Source organism: Catharus ustulatus, chromosome 4 (assembly GCF_009819885.2).
Source record: "Catharus ustulatus isolate bCatUst1 chromosome 4, bCatUst1.pri.v2, whole genome shotgun sequence".
Classification (NCBI taxonomy): Eukaryota; Metazoa; Chordata; class Aves; order Passeriformes; family Turdidae; genus Catharus; species Catharus ustulatus.
Genome location: NC_046224.1, coordinates 73,306,065 through 73,324,717, shown reverse-complemented (window position 1 = coordinate 73,324,717; position 18,653 = coordinate 73,306,065). Strand labels below are relative to the sequence as shown.

General features: G+C 53.3%; 1 protein-coding gene and 2 long non-coding RNA genes across 4 annotated transcripts in view; 1 reads left to right on the top strand and 2 right to left on the bottom strand.

Annotated features, from left to right (window-relative positions):
- LOC116995711 overlaps positions 1-4,928 on the top strand; it is a 61,348-nt gene extending 56,420 nt beyond the window's left edge. For both annotated transcript variants that reach the window (XR_004417770.1, XR_004417769.1), the window contains one exon: positions 3,977-4,928. This is a non-coding gene — a long non-coding RNA (uncharacterized LOC116995711). The remainder of the gene's footprint in view (positions 1-3,976) is intronic.
- A 5,613-nt stretch (positions 4,929-10,541) lies between these two features.
- On the bottom strand, positions 10,542-12,299 carry LOC116995638 (spidroin-1-like). Its single transcript, XM_033058493.1, has one exon. The coding sequence runs from the start codon at positions 12,297-12,299 to the stop codon at positions 10,542-10,544; it is 1,758 nt and encodes a 585-aa protein (XP_032914384.1).
- A 1,311-nt stretch (positions 12,300-13,610) lies between these two features.
- LOC116995988 lies at positions 13,611-17,448 on the bottom strand. The gene is made up of 5 exons (XR_004417848.2): positions 17,262-17,448; positions 16,927-17,051; positions 16,535-16,701; positions 15,158-15,405; positions 13,611-14,252 (listed from the first exon to the last, which is right to left on the bottom strand). It is a non-coding gene; the product is annotated as an uncharacterized LOC116995988 (long non-coding RNA).
- Positions 17,449-18,653: the final 1,205 nt, after the last annotated feature.

Here is an 18,653-nt window from a genome sequence, read left to right as displayed (position 1 = left end):
GCTGGATGTGCATTGCTTTTTCTGATAAACACTGAGAGCACTTTACAGTAAGTTTGAATGATGAATCATTTACTGAGAAGACGTCCTTTTAATTGTATGTTGAAATCATGGAGCATAAAGATGGCAGTCATCAGAGCCATATGAACAGACTTTTTAATTTGAATTTAAACTCTGTAATCCCTGCTGTTTAAAGACCACCCTCTCCTCTGCTGTAAGTGAAGTGATGTTTTTAGCAATTATTGGTTTTCATGCTTAGCAGTTCCCTTTGCCCATTGCTTTGATGGTTCACTGGAATGTTTTAACTGGAAAACTGTAATATTTCTGGAGCTTTCAGTGTGATAAGTGTTTAGCTCGGGGGCCAAGTGTCGGCCAGCTGGGCAACTCCAGCAGCACAAGGAGAAATGAGTGGATGCTGCATTTCCATCTCGCTTGTGGGAAAAACTGCTCACTGCATCATCCTTGCAAGGCAATTTGAAAAGCTATGGTTGTACAGTTGGGCTCTCTTCTTGGTCTTGGAGCAGTGAGGTTTACTTTTTGTCTAGCTGTCAGAATATTTCAAGGATCATGCTTGTGATTTTTCGCTTGCCTGAGTTGTCTGCTGTTTAACACCCTCACTTTAACGGTCAGGACTGCAGACCTCTTCTGGTTTTCTTTTTGGGAAATGCTTGATTCATGTGAAAATGTTCAAAAGTATTCTTCTACATGGTTTTGTTTCCTTGTTTGCTCTTTTTAAAGTCTCCTAGTATAATATAGTGCATAGCTGATTCACACTCTTGCTCAATGCAATCATCACCTGGGGTGCTTTTTTCTCTTGGGTTGGACTTTGTGGCTTTTTGTTTGTTTGTTATGTTTTTGGTTGGTTGGTTTGGTTTTTTTTGACTAGGAAAGCCATCATAGAACTTAGGAGCTTTTCTGGTGGAATAAATAGTCTAGCAAGTTCTATATTCTGACAAAAGTCTTGGGTTTGAAAGATTAAGAATTTAATCAGAGAACAGAGATAAGTTGAAAAATGTGTAGTTATTTCCATCCAGGAATGTTCACCATGAGAATGGTGCAAGTTCAGCTATGCCCATAACCAAGGTGATTCTTCCTGTCCTTCCAGAATTCTGCCCAGTGAGAGACACAGACTTTATTTATAAAGCTGCTTTCACATGGGAAGACATCAATTTTATCTGCACTAGTGCATAACAGATGTCACTGACACAGGGAGCACGACCCATGTTGTGCAGAGTCCCAGCTGAGCCACCCCAATCAGGGCTTTATTCAAGGAGGAAACAAAGTCTTAGTTAGTTCCACTCCTGCCCCTTAAATCCACCTGTTATGAGCAGAATACAGTGTTAGAAAGTTAAGGCTACATTAATACAATGCATCAGTTGATAGAGCATTGCTGAGCACAAAATCCCAAAATGAGTGTCATGGTCTTAGAACCGTGTCCCTGGTTTTAGCAGGATGGCTGCTAATGAGGAGCTCTAATAAATGACATTTACCATGGTAAATGTCATTCACAGCCCACCACACCATGAATGCTTGAAGTGCTTCATGAGTGCTCCAGGCCTGGTTTGCTTTCCTTTCTCTACAGCAAAGAATGGATCAGGAAGAGTTTTTGCTAAGGGCATGCTTTGCAGAAGCAGCTCGCTGAACTGCCCTCAAAATATTGTTGAACTGCACTGTCCTTTTTTGATTTCTTTTTTTCTCCTTGATGCACTTACCTTCCATTAGAATTGTTCTGTACTTTTTGTGGATGTGCTGTCATCCTTCATTCAGTCACTGCTGGGTGGGAAAAAGCACTCATTACAGTTGTCCTTTTAAATCAAGGTGTAAAATAGCAAACAGAGGTGCAAAGGGAGAAACAGGCAAGAGACAGTTAGGGAGGTAAAGTGAGGTTGGCAAAAATGTTGGGGGAAAAACAGAGAAGAGAGAAATCCTGCTAGCTGGGAGAAAGGCTGAGAGCACTGAGGGGCAGCTTGGCATGCTCTCACTCAGGACCTGTGGTGGTCTGCGGTACTGGGAATGTGGGGTGCTTTTTTTCCCTTAATTCCCTTGGAATTTAGTCCACTAAGTGTGGTCACCTCCTGATTGCAATTAAATGTATTCCCAGAGGTAAAGGGGTGTCCTTCTGTTTTCTTTCAGTTCGTTTGCTTCCCTTATTCTTGTCATTATGCCATTTTCATAATTTGTCTGTTTGCTTTCCACAACTTTGTTTTCCATTTCTGCAGTGTCTCTCTGCTGTTTTAATATTTTGTTTGCCTCCATTGCACTTCTGCCTTAGATAATGCCTTCCTTCCTCTGCTTATTTCTTTTTCCATACTCTATTGCCCTCTTTGGTGACTTTCTCCTTTGCTCCCATCCTTATTTGCTGTTCTTTGCTTCAGATTTTTGATCCATTGCCACACACCTTTGCCTGGTTTATTTGTTGCCCTTTTGCTGTCCTAATTGCCCTTCTTGCCTACATCCAGCAGTATTAAGACAGCCCATATCTTACTATGCTAATCATGCTACTGAGATCAAGGTAAAATATTCAGAAAAATGAAATTATATGTAAGTTGAAGTTAAACGCAAAATCCTTCAACACTTCTCCTCATTCTCTTCTCTGAGGATAAGACAGAGGATCAAAAACTTCTTGTATGTTAAAAGAGTTTTCAGGAAAAGTCAGCATCATCATTTGAGTTTTACTGCCAAACTCAGCCTTACAAAAGAAATGTTGTGCAGCATTTTTCTGCTCCCTGAAGCAGAGGTGAAATCCTGTCCTATCTGAAGACAGTAGCAGAAAGCCCCATCAAACTCCCCTGGAGATAGAATTCCACCCTGAGTGCCTGTCATCTGTTTTAAAAATTGAATTCACTGAAGCAACAGCCCCTTCAGGCCAGGCTCCAGGGAATTCTAGCTGCAATTCAGCCCTCAGAGATGCAGAGCTTTTGCTTTTTTGCAAATAAAAGAACAAAGGTGCCATGAAACCTCACAGTTCTTCCTGCAAAGTTTCTTAAGTTCATGGAGCTTATCAGTTCAGATGTGAGGGAAAGAGCCATGTGACCAGAAAACAGAAATGCTTGAATTTAAAAAAAAAAAAAAAAAAAAAAAAAAAAAAAAAAAAAAAAAGTGCACAATAATTTGTTGGGTGTCTTTCTGGTGCCTCTGTAAGCTTATCAGCATCAGGGTGGCTTAAGCTTCTCTCTTGTTATCAGAAAGGGGAACCATGCCCAATTCAATGTTTCCTCCATTGGTATATTTGTCAAAATAGATGCATATCCAGCATTAAACTATAGTCTACTGAGTTTCAGGCTCCTGCCTGGAAAAGCCTAAGTGGTGCTCTCTGCAATGAAATCTCAGGTTTAAGCTTAATCCTGCACATGTTAGCATTTTTGTTACCCAATCTCTGAAAAGATTGGGCAAGTTGGGTACTCAGAACTTCAGAATCCTGATCTTTTCTTGTCATAAATTCAAGTCTTATAGCCCTTTGATAATTTTATTTGCTTAAATCTTTCCTTTGGATTACAAATGCAGTGACCATAATGGCTCTTAGGAAAATCGGCAACTCATGAGGGATGGGTTTGCTTCACAGTTGTTTCTGCTCAGTTGATGGGCTGCTGTGAGCACTTCTTTAATGAGGAACTTCAGGTGGGAGACATCAACATGTGGCTCCAGGGACCACAAAATTATCTTATGGCTATCCTAAATGCTGTAAAGTAGTTAGTAAATTCCAAAATTCTCTCTTTTTTTTTAGCCTTCTTAATCTGTTTTGCTGAATCACTATCTTGTATTTAATAGGTGCCAAGAGATTTGTTTCTGAATGTTTTTGGGTTTTTTTTTTTTTCCCATAAAAGAATTGCACACCAATTTAAAGCAGAGCTAGCCTCAGCCAGAGAAATGGGATCTGAGTTTGGAATTTTGGGAGTGCAGAAGTTGACTGTTTATGTAACAGCACAACAAAGTTAGTGCAGATTTCCTTATCCAGAATTCTCTGTTTTTGCCTCGCCAGTTTACTCCAACACTGAGCTTGAACCAAAGTGACAGAGGTTGCATTCTAAGCATTCTAAGAGCTGTGCAGAAAATTGAAGCAGATACCTGTGCTTCCCTACCCATCTGCATCATACAACCAATAACAGGCAAGATGCTTGTTTCTTGGATTTCAGGACCAAAGAGTTAAATCTTTGATTATAACTTCTAGATTTGTAACCCCCATTGAGTTCCTGAAGATCTATGTGTATTGCCTGGTGCCTTAATTAGAAGTGCCAGTCACATTTGAAGCAGGAAGAAATGTACTACCCAAAAAGTGGATCTGGGGGCTGCACCTGCTTGGCCCCACTGCACTTGCTCACACTTGGTAAGCTCTGGAAAGATTTTGGTGCTTGAGGCAGAGAGGGAATGGGGGTTTGTTTGCAAGGGAAGCTACATGCAGGGGAAAAAATGCTGGTGTAGGGGGACAGAAAGAGGAGCCCTTCTGTGCCTACTGTCTCTGTTTCCAACTCTGAGGGGGTCACTCCTGTCCTAAGGTTTCACAGGGTAAATAGAAAGAGGGATTTTTGTTGCATCATGCACAGCGTCTGTAATAGTCTCAGTTCCAACTTTAAAGGACAGGTGAAAAGAGAGAGAGGGAGCTGAATGCCTACCTTAGATACTGGAGAAATTGTTCATTCATGTGAAATGCTGACCTCTGTCATCCAGCCACGATGACTGGGCCCTAGGGTGAGAGGCTGCTGGAGTGCTGGTTGCCAAAGTTAAAGCTGCCTCGGGAGTGCTTTAAAAGGACAATGTCAAGGTTGGTCTACCCAAAATCTGACCTTTTTTTCTTTTCTCTATCTTACATCTATTTGCAATATTGATGTCATTGACTTGTATGGTTTTATGAATATTTAATCTAAACCAAAATGCTTCAATTGCTATGGGAGGTGTCCTAGTTTAGGGCAAATTTAGGGAAAAAACCTCCTGGAGGAGCCCCCAGGAGAGGAAAAAAAAAAACCAAACAAAGCCCCCAAGACTCCTCCCCCACCACCGGGTTCGGGAAGAATTTCCTCAGAGGAAAAAGTGGAAAAAAACTGTTTATTAATTAAACAAAACACTCCCAACACAAGAGAAGAAAATTAACAACCCTGGATGACAAAAAAAAAAACCAAACTCTTTCACCGGTGTGAGAGGGTGACAAACTCAGGAAAGTCTCTCCTCTGGGTAGTGTCAGTCTCCGGCGCTGAGAGTGGCTGCTGCAGATCTCAAATTGCAGGGTCCCAGTGTTCCTCGGTGATCCAAGTCCGGTCCAAACAGGTTCAGGAAGTATACAGAAAGGAAAGGGGGGAAAGAACAAAGAACAGTCCACAGAAAGAGATTGGACTGCCTAACTAATAAGCAAAAGCAAAACTAAAGCTAACAAAAGCAAGTAAAGCAAACAAAAGCAGCTAGCAGCCAGCAAGCAGCCCGCCTGTGCCAGCAGAGCTAGCCTCCCAAGCACAGACATGGGGGAGGGGAGCCAACTGATAAGTAGACAAAACAAACTTTTGCTTAAACAGAACACACGATTGGGGATACAAGCCACCATAACGTCACCCCAGGAGAGGAGGGTAGTGATTAAGAGGAGAAGCTATGAGTATTCAGTGTGGCAATGCAGATTTGTGAAGGAGGAAAGATCCTGAAACAAAATACAGGTCTGGGGACTGAAATATACCCTTGCTTCTTTTGTTTTTTTGATGGCCTAATTAAACCCACAGTGTATCAGTATCTTTTTTATTATGTGATACAATATCCCAAAGCCCTCATAACTCTCACTAAAATATTTCACCCACTTGAATAATTTCTATTCTAATTGGGAAACAGATGAACTAACTATATGTGCAAGTCATAAAATAAAAAAGAACATGAGAAAGTAGTAAAACTAAAGGTAAGAAAATATTTTTTTCTTTACATACCTATGATGCTTCCCAGAAAATGCAGGAGGGAATAACCCCACACAACCCACCTGCCCTGAAAGAAGTCAAAGCCTCTTGGAGGACTGCAGTTTAGCTCTGGTTTCAGTTCCTGGAATCTCAGGGCACTGAGATGAAATGATCTTGCAATCTGCTGGGTGAACACGAGAGGGCAGCTGGATCTGACAGATGACTTCATTCCCAGCTTGACTTTTCCAAGCTTCCAGGAGTTGATTCCTGCTTCAAAAAATTCTTCCTATGAACTGTGAGGCTCACTTCTGATTTCCTTCTCAGTTCTGAAAAAAAACCACACAGCTTGTCAAAAACCCAGGTGTGTCCCACTCTTTCCTGGCTTCAAATTGTTATCCTTCCCTCTCTTGATGGTGTGCTGGCTTTTCTAAATCCTGGGGGAATAGATGGCCTTGGCTCTGCCCTGTGGAACACAGAATGAATCACAGGTCTCACAGGAGCAAGAGAGCAGGAAGAGTCCAAAGATAATCAGCTTCTCCATCCATCCCTCCCCAAATACCACAAATCATCTTGTGTCCTGGGAAATATCGCTTTTACAAAGCCTTTGAGCGATTTTACCAGATTCTAGTAATTGCTAACAAAGATAATGATGGGGAGAAAAGAGACCCAGACAAATCCACAGCACCTTTTTAACAAACTTCTACAGTTATAACTTCTAAATTCTCTTTTTCTTTGTAACTAAGGTGTCCCATACTCCCTAAAGCAGAGTAGTAAAGAAGCTGTCTGGGGTAAAAAACACTGTCTCCTACCAACAAAGCTATTTAGTGTTCATCTCTATTACATCCAGCCGTAGCTAATTGTATAGTTATGGTAATAGTGCCCTCCAGAGGAATTTTAAAGGAATTATAATACTCAGAGCTAATACAAAAGATGTTCTAAAACTGAGTGCAACAGGAAAATGGAATATTATTAAAATGATAAAGTACTCAAACCTCAGGGGGAAAACAATCTCAGTATCAAAGCTCTTTGTATTTTGCATGCACATTTACATCTAAGAAAAGCATAGCCTAGTTACAATAGGCTTCTTCATAGCTTGATAGCAAACATGAAGTCTGCATAACTCCATTTGAATCAGGGATATAAAAGTAGATGAAGCAAGACAAGAATGAGAGAGCTATTCCTAGTCTGCAGGAGACACCAACAATCAATTATGAGTGGGCTCCAGCCTCAGCCTAGGATGGCTGGATTTTTCCTTAGACCTGCCTCAATTAACCAAGTTTTGAGCTTTTGATGACAACAATGCAGTTCTTTGTTTGCATTAGTCACTGTGTGGGATTTGAGGTTTATCTGGATTTTAAAGCCCTTGTGGTGGCCCTGACACTGCTCAGGAGCTGGCAGGAAAAGCAGAGTCAGAGCTCCTGGCAGGCATAGGGTGTTTTCCCCCAGAGTGGATTGTGGAGAAACTGTTGGGGACTTGGATTGTCCCTCTGGGTGATCACAGCTCAGTTGCTGTGATTTGTGTAATTCCATACCTTTGACTCCCAAAACTTCCCAGCCCAGGGGCTTGAGCTGACAGGGCAGCACAAAGATTGTTCTCTGTGCAGTGCTCAGATTTGGGGTTCCCTATCAGCTTTGCTACTTCCCATGAATTATCCCATAGCCCCAAATTCCCTGCTCCATTCCTGCTGCCATAACCTCACAGCACCTCATGAAGGTGTGGCTATTCCCATGCAGAGCTGCCCTTGAACACCAGCTGTGCCAGGAACCGGCAGAGCTTCCAAGGAAGCTCAGCAGCATCAGGACAGGGACAGCTGAATATTCTAAAGAATTTGCTCATTCAAACCCTCATCCCCCCACCCCACCCATGTCCCTGGGAGCACTGGACAGAGTTGCCTGGAATTCAGCTGATTTAACCCCCTGAGCTCGGGCTCCAGGTGATGTTTTCAAGCAGGAGGAGGCAGGGGCTGGAGGCGCTCCCGGCCCATTCCAGGGCAGCCCCCGTGCACATAGGAGGACATCTCTCCCTGCAGAAGTTCAGTTCCTTTCAGAGTCTCAGCAGTGACCTCTGCAAGTTCTTTTCCCTCAGGAAAGGGGTGCACATCCCTGCCTTCAGCACACCCCCAGTGGGACTCACCTGCAAAAGCTTTCCATCCCTTCTGCACTACCACTTGGCTCCCTCAAAAACTCCCACCTTCATCCCACCTAAACCTTTGATTACAGAATCTCTGTGGGTTATGCTTGAGAGATTTAATACCTGTGAGGAAAGACTGCCTTGGCTTTAATGCTGCTGCTGCTGGGTAATGGCCTCAGGCTGGAAGGGAAGGGATTTGGGGTGGCCAGGACATACCTGGCAGCTGCGTGGGAGCTCTGGGAGGTTAGAACCAGGAATTGCTGCCTGAGCCCCTCTGCAGGCAGCCTGTGCTGCCATCACCAGGGAATTCCAGCTGTTCCTCGGAGCCTGGTGCGCTCCCGATCTGCCGTGAGCAGAGCAGAGAACAGCATCGCTGCCCGGCTGGGTGGGAAACCCGAGCGCAATTCCTGGGAGACATCAAGGGCACGGGGAGCTGAGCTTGTGGCAGCGAGAATTGGGTGAGAAGGGGAGAGGGGAGATCCCCCAGGATCGCCTGAGGACAGCTCTGCTGGGTTCGGGTATCCCTGCCACCAAGACTGATCCCGCTTGAAGGGACTGGAGGAAGCAGCGGGATGTGCGGGGGGCTGTGCTGGAACCCCCCAGCCCCGGTAGAAATGAGGGGCAGTGCCAGCCCCACAGGGACCCTGCCGGACCCGCCTTTGAGCTGTGTCTGTGCCAGCGCTGCCCGGGCACCCCAGCGCCCATCCCTGGGGTGTGTTTGGCACAGGCAGGACACCGCAGAGCCCAAGGACAAGAGGTGCTGGTTGCCTTCCAGGGGCTCCCGGCCTCCTCCTGCCCCACATTCCCTGCCAGCTGGGACATACAGAAACACCAAGGAACATCTCTGGAAGTGAGCAGGGAACACTGAGAGCAGCTCTGGGCCACAAAAGCACCCCAGCTTCAGCAGCTGCCATCATTTTAGCAACACTCACCTGCAGGAAATGTTCCCTGCCACTCTCCAGAAGAATTTTGGCCCTGCAGCAAGGATAGCCTCAGGACTTGTCCTACTCATTTCCTCCTTAAAAAAAAAAAAAATAAAATTGCAAGAGCAAATTTATATTTGCTGGATAAATCCTGGAAAGGACAGGAATATCGGGATTATTGGGTGCTGTTGTGTTGGCTGCCAGCCAGTTCTACCTTACAGCCATAGCAGGGGCTGGTGTGTAAAGCAGCTTCAGCAGAAAAGAAGGAGTTGCAGGTCCCTTGCTGGTGCTCAGGATTCTCCTCCTTGCGAGGTGCATACTTGTGACCCAGAGATTGGTTCAGTTAGGTAGACCCAAATACACACTGTAATCTAGAAATAAAGAAGAAAACTCTCAGATGAGTTTCAGTAAACGAGGTTTTGCCCTTACAGAGCTTTTTTGTATTGTGAGGGAGGGGGGCAGTATCTCACCCGGCGGTGCTGAAGAAGCAGCCCGAGTGGAACCGTGCCCAGCCGAGCGGCTCCTGCCGTGCTCCAGCCCCGCTCGTCCCACAGGGGTGCGGCGGGCAGGAGCCCCGCGGCTGTGCGGACCCGGGGAAGGGGAGCCCGGCGCTGCTCTCCGCTGGGGGCTCCGGGGGCTCCGCACACCCGCGGGGTGCAGGCGGTACCGCGGGATGGGAGCGGCGGGATTCAGGGTGCCAGGGCTGGCACGGCGGTCCCGGTGTCCCAGCCGGTTCCAGCGGCGATCCAGCGTCCGCACGAGGAGATTCCGCCGCCGTTCTCTCGGGCACAGTTACCGGCAGAGCCCCGGCTCCCTGCAGCAGAGGAGGGATCGTGCCCGGAGTCCCAAGCCCGCTGTGGCCGGAGCAGGAGCGGCAGCGTCGGGCTCGGCCCAGCGCCCGTCCCGGAGCGGCTCCGGCTGCCCGCGGTAAGCCCAGTCCCGGTTCTGATCCCGGCCCCAGTCCCGTCCCGATCCTGCGATCCGCACCCTGCCGGCTCGGGGAGAGGCGGCACTGCTGCGATCCCCCAGCGAGCACCGACAAAACCCAAAATCAACCCCGGGTCCTACCTGAGCACCTCGAGCTCTGCACAGCACCGGGAGCAGCCCCTAGGTCGGGATCGCGCAGCGAGGGTCCCATCGCACCCCAGAAGAAATATTCCCACGTGGAGTAGATCGGGAGCGGCTCGGCCGCTCTTAAAGGGCGTGGGTGGGGCGGGGCCTGCACAGGTGCGCGGGGCGGGGTCTGCACAGGTGCGCGGGGCGCCAGAGCGCATGCGCGAGGCGGGGCTGCGGGTATTTAAACGGCGGGGGCCGCTCAGCTCGAGGAGTTCGTGGTGAGTGGGCTAGGCTCTCTCTTGCTCGCTCTCTCTCTCTCTTGCTATATACTTGTTTTCTTCTGTGTTTCTTTTCCCTTATACCTCATCTTTCTCCCTGCTTTTCCTCCCCCACCTACGCCGTCCTTCCTCCTCCAAACACCTCCTTCCTCCCCAAACTTTTCCACCCTCCCAGTTTGGCTCCACCCCTATCCCCGCCTGGCCCCCATGCCCCGCCCCTACCCTATTCCTTTCTCCTCCTTCCCTTCCACCCTGGCTCCTCCCGCCCCGTCCCTATACTCCCCTTACTCTCTCACACCCCGCCCCCCAATGCTCCCCCACCTCCCTCCAGTCCTCTCCCCGCCTCTCCTCTCTTCTTCCTCTCTGGGGGAGGGGTGAGAGGGTGGGGCCCTCGGGTTGGGGGCGGTTTATCTCCCCGGCTTCTCCCACCCCAGGCCCTCCCTTCCTGACAGGCCGTCTCACAGAGCCCCAAGCCCAGCCCGGCTCCCCGCCTTGACCATCGCTCGCGGCCCAGGCCCTCTCCCCTGGGCCGAACCGGGGCTGCTCCCGGCCCTGGGTCCTGCCGGCACCCGCTGGGTTTCCCGGTGCCGGAGGAGCGGGGCAGCACCGGGACTGGGATGGGGACCGGGCTCGCTGTGCACGGGAGGAGCCGCCCCAAGCCGGCGCTGCCGCTCCCGCTCTGCCTGCGGCCCTGCCGGTCGCTGGTCCGGGACAGCCCCAGCCCCAGCCCCGCCGGTCGCTGGTCCGGGACAGCCCCAGCCCCAGCCCCGCCGGTCGCTGGTCCGGGACCGCCCCAGCCCCAGCCCCGCCGGTCGCTGGTCCGGGACCGCCCCAGCCCCAGCCCCGCCGGTCGCTGGTCCGGGACCGCCCCAGCCCCAGCCCCGCCGGTCGCTGGTCCGGGACCGCCCCAGCCCCAGCCCCGCCGGTCGCTGGTCCGGGACCGCCCCAGCCCCAGCCCCGCCGGTCGCTGGTCCGGGACCGCCCCAGCCCCAGCCCCGCCGGTCGCTGGTCCGGGACCGCCCCAGCCCCAGCCCCGCCGGTCGCTGGTCCGGGACCGCCCCAGCCCCGCCGGTCGCTGGTCCGGGACCGCCCCAGCCCCAGCCCCGCCGGTCGCTGGTCCGGGACCGCCCCAGCCCCAGCCCCGCCGGTCGCTGGTCCGGGACCGCCCCAGCCCCAGCCCCGCCGGTCGCTGGTCCGGGACCGCCCCAGCCCCAGCCCCGCCGGTCGCTGGTCCGGGACCGCCCCAGCCCCAGCCCCGCCGGTCGCTGGTCCGGGACCGCCCCAGCCCCAGCCCCGCCGGTCGCTGGTCCGGGACCGCCCCAGCCCCAGCCCCGCCGGTCGCTGGTCCGGGACCGCCCCAGCCCCAGCCCCGCCGGTCGCTGGTCCGGGACCGCCCCAGCCCCAGCCCCGCCGGTCGCTGGTCCGGGACCGCCCCAGCCCCAGCCCCGCCGGTCGCTGGTCCGGGACCGCCCCAGCCCCAGCCCCGCCGGTCGCTGGTCCGGGACAGCCCCAGCCCCGCCGGTCGCTGGTCCGGGACCGCCCCAGCCCCAGCCCCGCCGGTCGCTGGTCCGGGACCGCCCCAGCCCCAGCCCCGCCGGTCGCTGGTCCGGGACCGCCCCAGCCCCAGCCCCGCCGGTCGCTGGTCCGGGACCGCCCCAGCCCCAGCCCCGCCGGTCGCTGGTCCGGGACCGCCCCAGCCCCAGCCCCGCCGGTCGCTGGTCCGGGACCGCCCCAGCCCCAGCCCCGCCGGTCGCTGGTCCGGGACCGCCCCAGCCCCAGCCCCGCCGGTCGCTGGTCCGGGACAGCCCCAGCCCCAGCCCCGCCGGTCGCTGGTCCGGGACAGCCCCAGCCCCAGCCCCGCCGGTCGCTGGTCCGGGACAGCCCCAGCCCCGCCGGTCGCTGGTCCGGGACAGCCCCAGCCCCGCCGGTCGCTGGTCCGGGACAGCCCCAGCCCCGCCGGTCGCTGGTCCGGGACAGCCCCAGCCCCAGCCCCGCCGGTCCCCCTGCGGCTGAGGGGGAATTTCTTACCCAAGGTAGGCAGGGTTCTCATAGAGAAATCCTAAAAATAAAGGATACTGGGGGGAGTGGGGCTAGGAAGGGCGGGCAGCGTTTTCTGCTTTGAATTAAAAACGCACAGAGAAAAATAAACCTGTGGAACAGCTCCTTTGCAAGGCTGGAGTGGCTTCTGTGTGATCTGCTCTGATTCCAGTTCTCCCGTGGGGTTTTCAGCCCGCGGGACTCCAATGAAACGCCAGGTGCTGAGCACCACAGGAGACAATGGGGAAGCACTGCGGGTCCGGCCGGGTCCCTGTGGGGCTGGCACTGCCCCTCATTCCTGACCGGGGCTGGGGGGTTCCAGCACAGCCCCCCGCACATCCCGCTGCTTCCTCCAGTGCCCTTCAAGCGGGATCAGTCTTTGGGGCAAGGATACCCGAACCCAGCAGAGCTGTCCTCAGGCGGTCCTGGGGATCTCCCCTCTCCCCTTCTCACCCAATTCCCGCTGCCAAAAGCTCAGCTCCCCATGCCCTCGATGTCTCCCAGGAATTGCGCTCGGGTTTCCCACCCAGCCGGGTAGCGATGCTGTTCTCTGCTCTGCTCACGGCAGATCGGGAGCGCACCGGGCTCCGCGCCGCTGCGGCCAAGGGCGGCAGTGCTGCCGCCGTGTGGGCACAGCGCGGTACTGCAGGCACCCCCCGCGTGGCCGTGGCGCTACTGAGCGCACAGCCCGTCTCAGCACTCTCGGAAACACCGCCGTATTAAGAAGGTCAAGGGAGTGGCGGCCGGGAAGGGGGGTCCGCCTACAGGCGGTCCACTAGACTCACCGGGGTCCTTGCTTTCCCGCCCTTTCTGCCGCCATATTAAGAAGGTCAAGGGAGTGGCGACCGGCGAGGGGCCGCGCTCTTGGGAGGGGCATGTGCAGTACCGCTCCATGTCCACACGGCGGCAGCACTGCGGGGGCGCTCGCTCTAGGGCTGGGTGCAGTACCGGGCTGACCCCACACGGCGGCAGCACTACGCCACCCTTCCCACGCTCGGAGGTCCCAGAGCAAAAATGTGAGGAGAAACGCGAGAGGAGAAAAGAGATTTTAAAAAAGAGCGACAGAGGGTTAAAACTAGAGCGAATACAAAAGAGAAAGAAAGAGAAAAATAGAGTTAGCGAAAATAGTGAAAGAGAGCTAGAGAGAAAAAGAAACAGACTTACAGGGAAATAGTGATATAAGGAAATAGAATTACAGAAGCAGAGAGACAGAGTTAGAAAGACAGACAGCAATGTAGTCAGAAATAGAGTGAAAGGTAAAGTGAGAGGCAAAGCAAAAATACAGTGAAAAAACTTACTAAATCACAATCAAGAAAGACAGGAGTCAAGGGGAAGAAGGGGGTATCTTAACTAAGGGTGATTTAATTTTATTGAATGAATTTTTTATTTATACTTCAGGAAAACGCAGCAAAACAAGGCAAGTACAGGTACAAATTCCATTACAAATACAATCTATGGACACACTGTTAAGGGTGAATTTACATCCAGAGCACTACATGGAAATGCAGCAGCAAATGCAAATACAGAACAATACAGGGGAATGCAAGCCAAATATGTATTCATGCAATATACTCATGTTTGTTTTTCTGAATTGCTAATTACAGTTTGTTTATTCACACAGGAAACCCAAACCAGAAGCAGCACACAGAAACCAGAACACTTGTCCACCCCCCACAACTCTGAGCTTACACACAAACTCAGCGTTGACACAAGGCCAGAAGCAGTCAGCACACACACTTGCACAGGCAGACATCAGCAGCAGCAGACAGACACAAGCTCACACGGACACTCACGCACTCCCACTGTCACACACTCCTCAGCTGACATGCTGACTGCAACCCCTGCTTGAAATGCTACACCGAAGAGGATGCTTCAACACATCTTCCAGCTGCTGCTCTTCAACATCAAATGGTAGATTCCAGGAAAAGCATCGGTGACTGCAGAGAAAGGAATCCACCTCAGGGACCTGCGAGACAACAGGAGGTGGTCAGCCTGTGGCTACCTGACAGCTAGAGGTTATCCCCACACATTTTCTACCCAAAACCTCACAGAAAAGAAATGAACAAAAAAGTTCTGTAACTGTTCTACTTAACCGTGACCAGGGCAGCTTCAAGCGTAAGGAGCACAATAAAAGTACGGTAATTTCATGACTATAAGGCGCACCTCCAGGAGTTGGCAAATTTCACAACTTTGTACATTATATAAGGTGCACTTTTTTTTTTTGCCGCGAAGATCCGTGCCGCACGCAACAAAGTAACAAATTAGTAATGGAATCCTGCGATCGTGGAGTTTACTGGTAGGTGCTCAATTTGCAAACATTTTTCACAGATTGACGTAGCATTTAAATGCAGCCCCAAGAGTCCTCCCCATGTGCGGGGCCCGGCACTCCCACCTGCCCCCGGCACCAGCTGGCAAGGTGCGGCTCGGGGCTGTTGCGGCTTCTGCGGCAGCCCGCTCCCTCCCTCCCCGCGCCGCCCCGGTGCTCTGGCACCCCCGTGCAGCTCTGGGAGCCCTACACCCCCCTGGCGCTCCAGGAGCTCCGCGCTGCCCCAGCGCTCCGGGTGCCCCGTGCCACACCAGGAGCCCTGCGCTTCCCGGCGCTCCGGGAGCCATGTGCTGCTCTGGGAGGCCTGCGCCCCCCCGGGCTTTTCCCCGCGCCGCTGCAGCCCCGATGCCGGCGGGCTCGCCCCGTGCCGCCGCTGCCCTGATGCCGGCAGCTTTCCCTCGCTACCCCGGCTGCACCACCGTTGCCCCGATGCTGGCCGGGTCCAGGAGCAGGAGCTGTGAGAACCAGGAACAGCTCTTGTGCAGAGGGTCCATCAGCTGGAGCTGTAACAGGCACAAGTGTCCCTGAGGGAGGGCTGAGCTTACCTGCAGCTGCAGCAGGAACATCTCGTGGCTGGATCTGGAATTAGTGCACCCTGCATCCCAAGCCAGGCGCAGGCGTGGGTGTCCCTAATCACGAGCTCTGAGCAGCAGGAGCCCAGCCTCTTCCACTGGGGACTGAAGCCATGCCAAGTGCCACTTTCTGTGTGGAGGTGTCTCCCATCCCACCCCTGAGAGTAGAAGTGAGGCAGGGGCTCTCCTGGGGACGTGGTACAGCAGCATCTCCTCTGTCCCTGCACAAAAGGAGTCAGTCAGCATCCCCAGGGTGCACAGCCCCACACAACCCGCAGGAGATGCCTCCCTCTCGCAGGCAGGGGCAACCCTTACCTCCCTGCTGCCCCTCGCTTTGGGCACAGACTGCCCAGTGCTGTGCACTGAGAATGGAGAGGATAGGGGGAAATGACAACAGGAAAGCTCAGTACTCAGCCCAAAAAATGCCCATTTCCAACCAGAAGAGCAGAGAAGGAGGCACAGATTGCTGCAACCTCTCTGCCCAGTAAGGACCATTTTGGGAACCAGCAACCAAACAATACTGGTGTTGAGGGCAGGCTGTGCCCACCCAGGGCCTGGCCCAGCCCAGCACCTTCACCCAGCCACCCTCACCCTGCCTCAGAGCCGGACTGGGGAGCCACGGACTGCACTGCACACCCTGATAAACATCACTGAGCCAGGCACGGCACAAACCCCACCCCAGCCTAAACGTACCACAAACCATGTTCATCAAACACAGCTAAGCCAAGCCCAACATTAAACATCAAATGAAACGAGTCACCAAGGCCTCAGAACAACCAGAAGCCTCTGGTCACGGGCAGCAGGACAGGATCATCCCAGCCTGCCCGTGACCAGAAGCCAAACCAGCAACAGCACGCACTGGGTGGTTGCTGATGGTGTGGGGAGAAGCCACCTTCGGGCAGCTCTGGTGCAGCACCTTCTCTCAGCTCCTTTCACAGCCATGGCTCCCACAGCTGTGGGGCACAGCTGAATCCCAGACACAGATCCTGTCCTGATCCCCCTGCAGCCAGGGCCCTGTCCAGGAGCACTGCCAGTGCAGCCCCAAACCACACCACAGCAGGACAAGCCACACAAGCAGAAACCACAAGCACAACTGTTTTGTTCCCAAGGAACACCCAGGCACAAGGCAAAGGCTGGGCACAGCTCCGACCCTGGCCCTGCTGCAGCCTGGCAGTGGTGCCAGCCCCAAACTAGCCCACAGCAGGGCCAGCAGCAGGAGCCACCAGCACAATTCTTCTCAGCCTGGCACAACTTCCTCAGCTCCCGTGCATCTGGGCATTCCTTCCTCCCTGCCTGATCCTGCCACCTTCCCCAAGTGCACAGCAGAGCTACCCAAGCTAGAGCACTCACCTGGGCTCACTGTCCCGTGCCAGCCTCTCTCGATGCCACACTGGGGCCGTGCTCCTCACCTGGGCTCATCCTCCCATGTCAGTGTGCCCAGGGCTGCTCCTGCTGGGGCTGTGTCCCAGGCTAAGCCCCTCAGCCAGTCCCCTGTGCTTCCTGTGTGGAGACAGTCCCTGGGGAGGAAGATGTTGCAGCTTTGCCTCTTGGAAAATAAAACTCTTATCCTAGCAGGAACTGCTAACTCACACCACAGGTCACTGCAGGGAACAAAACGCAGTGGCGAAAGCAGACTCTGCTTTCAAGGACTGCAGCCAACCCCAGTGGCCATTATGTGCTCCTTTTCTCTGCAATGCTTGCTTGGAGACAGGGACAGTCAGGAAACCCTTCCCCGGACTTACGGAATTTCACAAGAATCACAAAAGGCTACAAGTGCCCCCTCCTCTTCGGGAATTCAGTCGGAGTAGGCTCATTTTGGGGAGCTGTGCCGGGCAGCCTTCTCTGCAGCTTCTCCACAGCTGAATCTCTGCAAATACATTTGGAAAACATTTGTGTAGATTCGAAATCCCAAAGCACCCCCGGCTCCTTTCTCTACCGTGTCACACTTGACTGCAGGAAGGGCCCCAGGCCGGGGCCAGCCCCAGGCTCCTGGCACGGCCCCGACACGACTGCTCCTGCCCCGCGGCTGGGAGCCACAGGCCGAGATAACCCAGAGGTGGGGGGAACACGTACTCACCCTGGACCCGAGTTCGGGAACGCCGCTTCCCTCCTCGCAGACATCCAAAGGTCTCTCCACACGCACACTGCTGCGCAAAGGGCGGGGGGAACCGGCTCACAGCACAGGAGCCCCGGCCCCGGCCCCGGCCCCATTTCCAGCCGCAGCGCCGCTGCCCCACGCCCAGCGCCCGCACCGCCGCCACGCTCGGGACGGCACCTGCGGCAGGACCTCGACCGGGAGAGGCGTCCCCGCCGCTGCCTGCTGCCGCTCGAGCGGGGCCGGAGCCTTTCCGGCGCCACTGACCCCGCCGCTCGCGTTCTCGCGCCGGGAAAGGCGGCGGAAAATCGCGCCGAGAGCGCGGGATCGGCGTCAGGGCCGGATCCAGGCAGGCGACTTAGAAAGACACCTTAAGGGCCCTGCACTAAGGGTACCACAACAAAGATGACAGCCTGGCCTCTGGAAGTGGCCTCTGCCAGTACCAAAGACGGCGGCTAGGAAGGGCAGCAGTTACACCACGCCACTCCCAAGAAAGCGGCTCGGCCGCCACTCGCCTGACCTTCTAAACATGGCGGCAAAAAGGGCGGGAAAGCAAGGCCCCCGGCCGGTCTAGTGCGCTGCCTGCGCACGCCGCCGACACCGATCCCCCCGCTCAGAGTAATGAATGCTTTGGTGACATGCACAGGCAGCCCGAGGATGCAGCCAAATTAGCTGTCTAAGCACATGCTTTATTTCCTGATTTGCCTTTAAGGCATGCTGTTCAGGCTGTTCAGTTGGTTGAAAGATTGTGTATACACCTGCAAACCTTTTTCTATTTTTTTTTTCAATAAAAGCCATGGTTGTTTCATTTGTTGTTTTGTGCAGTTTTTTTGGTTTTTTTTGTTTCTTTGGGGTTTTTTTAAGCATCAGTTTCAATGGTACTGTGAGCAATTGTGACAGTAAAATTAAAGTTGGGAGAAAGATGTAAGAAGCTGACCATGTGCAAGAAGGTCAGAGAAAATTCAGAAATATTGTATTATTTAAGCTGCTGTAATACTGCAATATGGGCAATATTGCAAATGGAGATGCTGTTATGGTTAAAGAGTTATTAATTGATTTTCTTTGGTAAAGCAGAGCTCAGGTCTGCCAGAGTGAGTGGCTGAGCTCTGTCCTTTGGGAGTTCTTTGCCCTGGCAGCCTTGCAGAATGCCCAAGCATCACAAGCTGCAGTGGAAAGCGGTTTTGAGTGAGCCACCCCACTGAATTTCCCATAGGGAAAGCCTGCTCTGATGCCTGGGGAGCTTATCAGCAGTGTGCCAGGGTCACAGAGTGGTGGTGTATTTGCACAGTCTGTGGTGTGAGCAGTTTCTAGACCAACAAACCCTGCTGAACACTGGCACGACAAAGCAAATGCCCCGGGAAGCCGTGCAACAGG

Excerpts from the sequence above, each read along its gene's own strand:
- LOC116995638 (XM_033058493.1), bottom strand. The coding sequence starts at position 12,299 with ATGAGAACCCTGCCTACCTTGGGTAAGAAATTCCCCCTCAGCCGCAGG.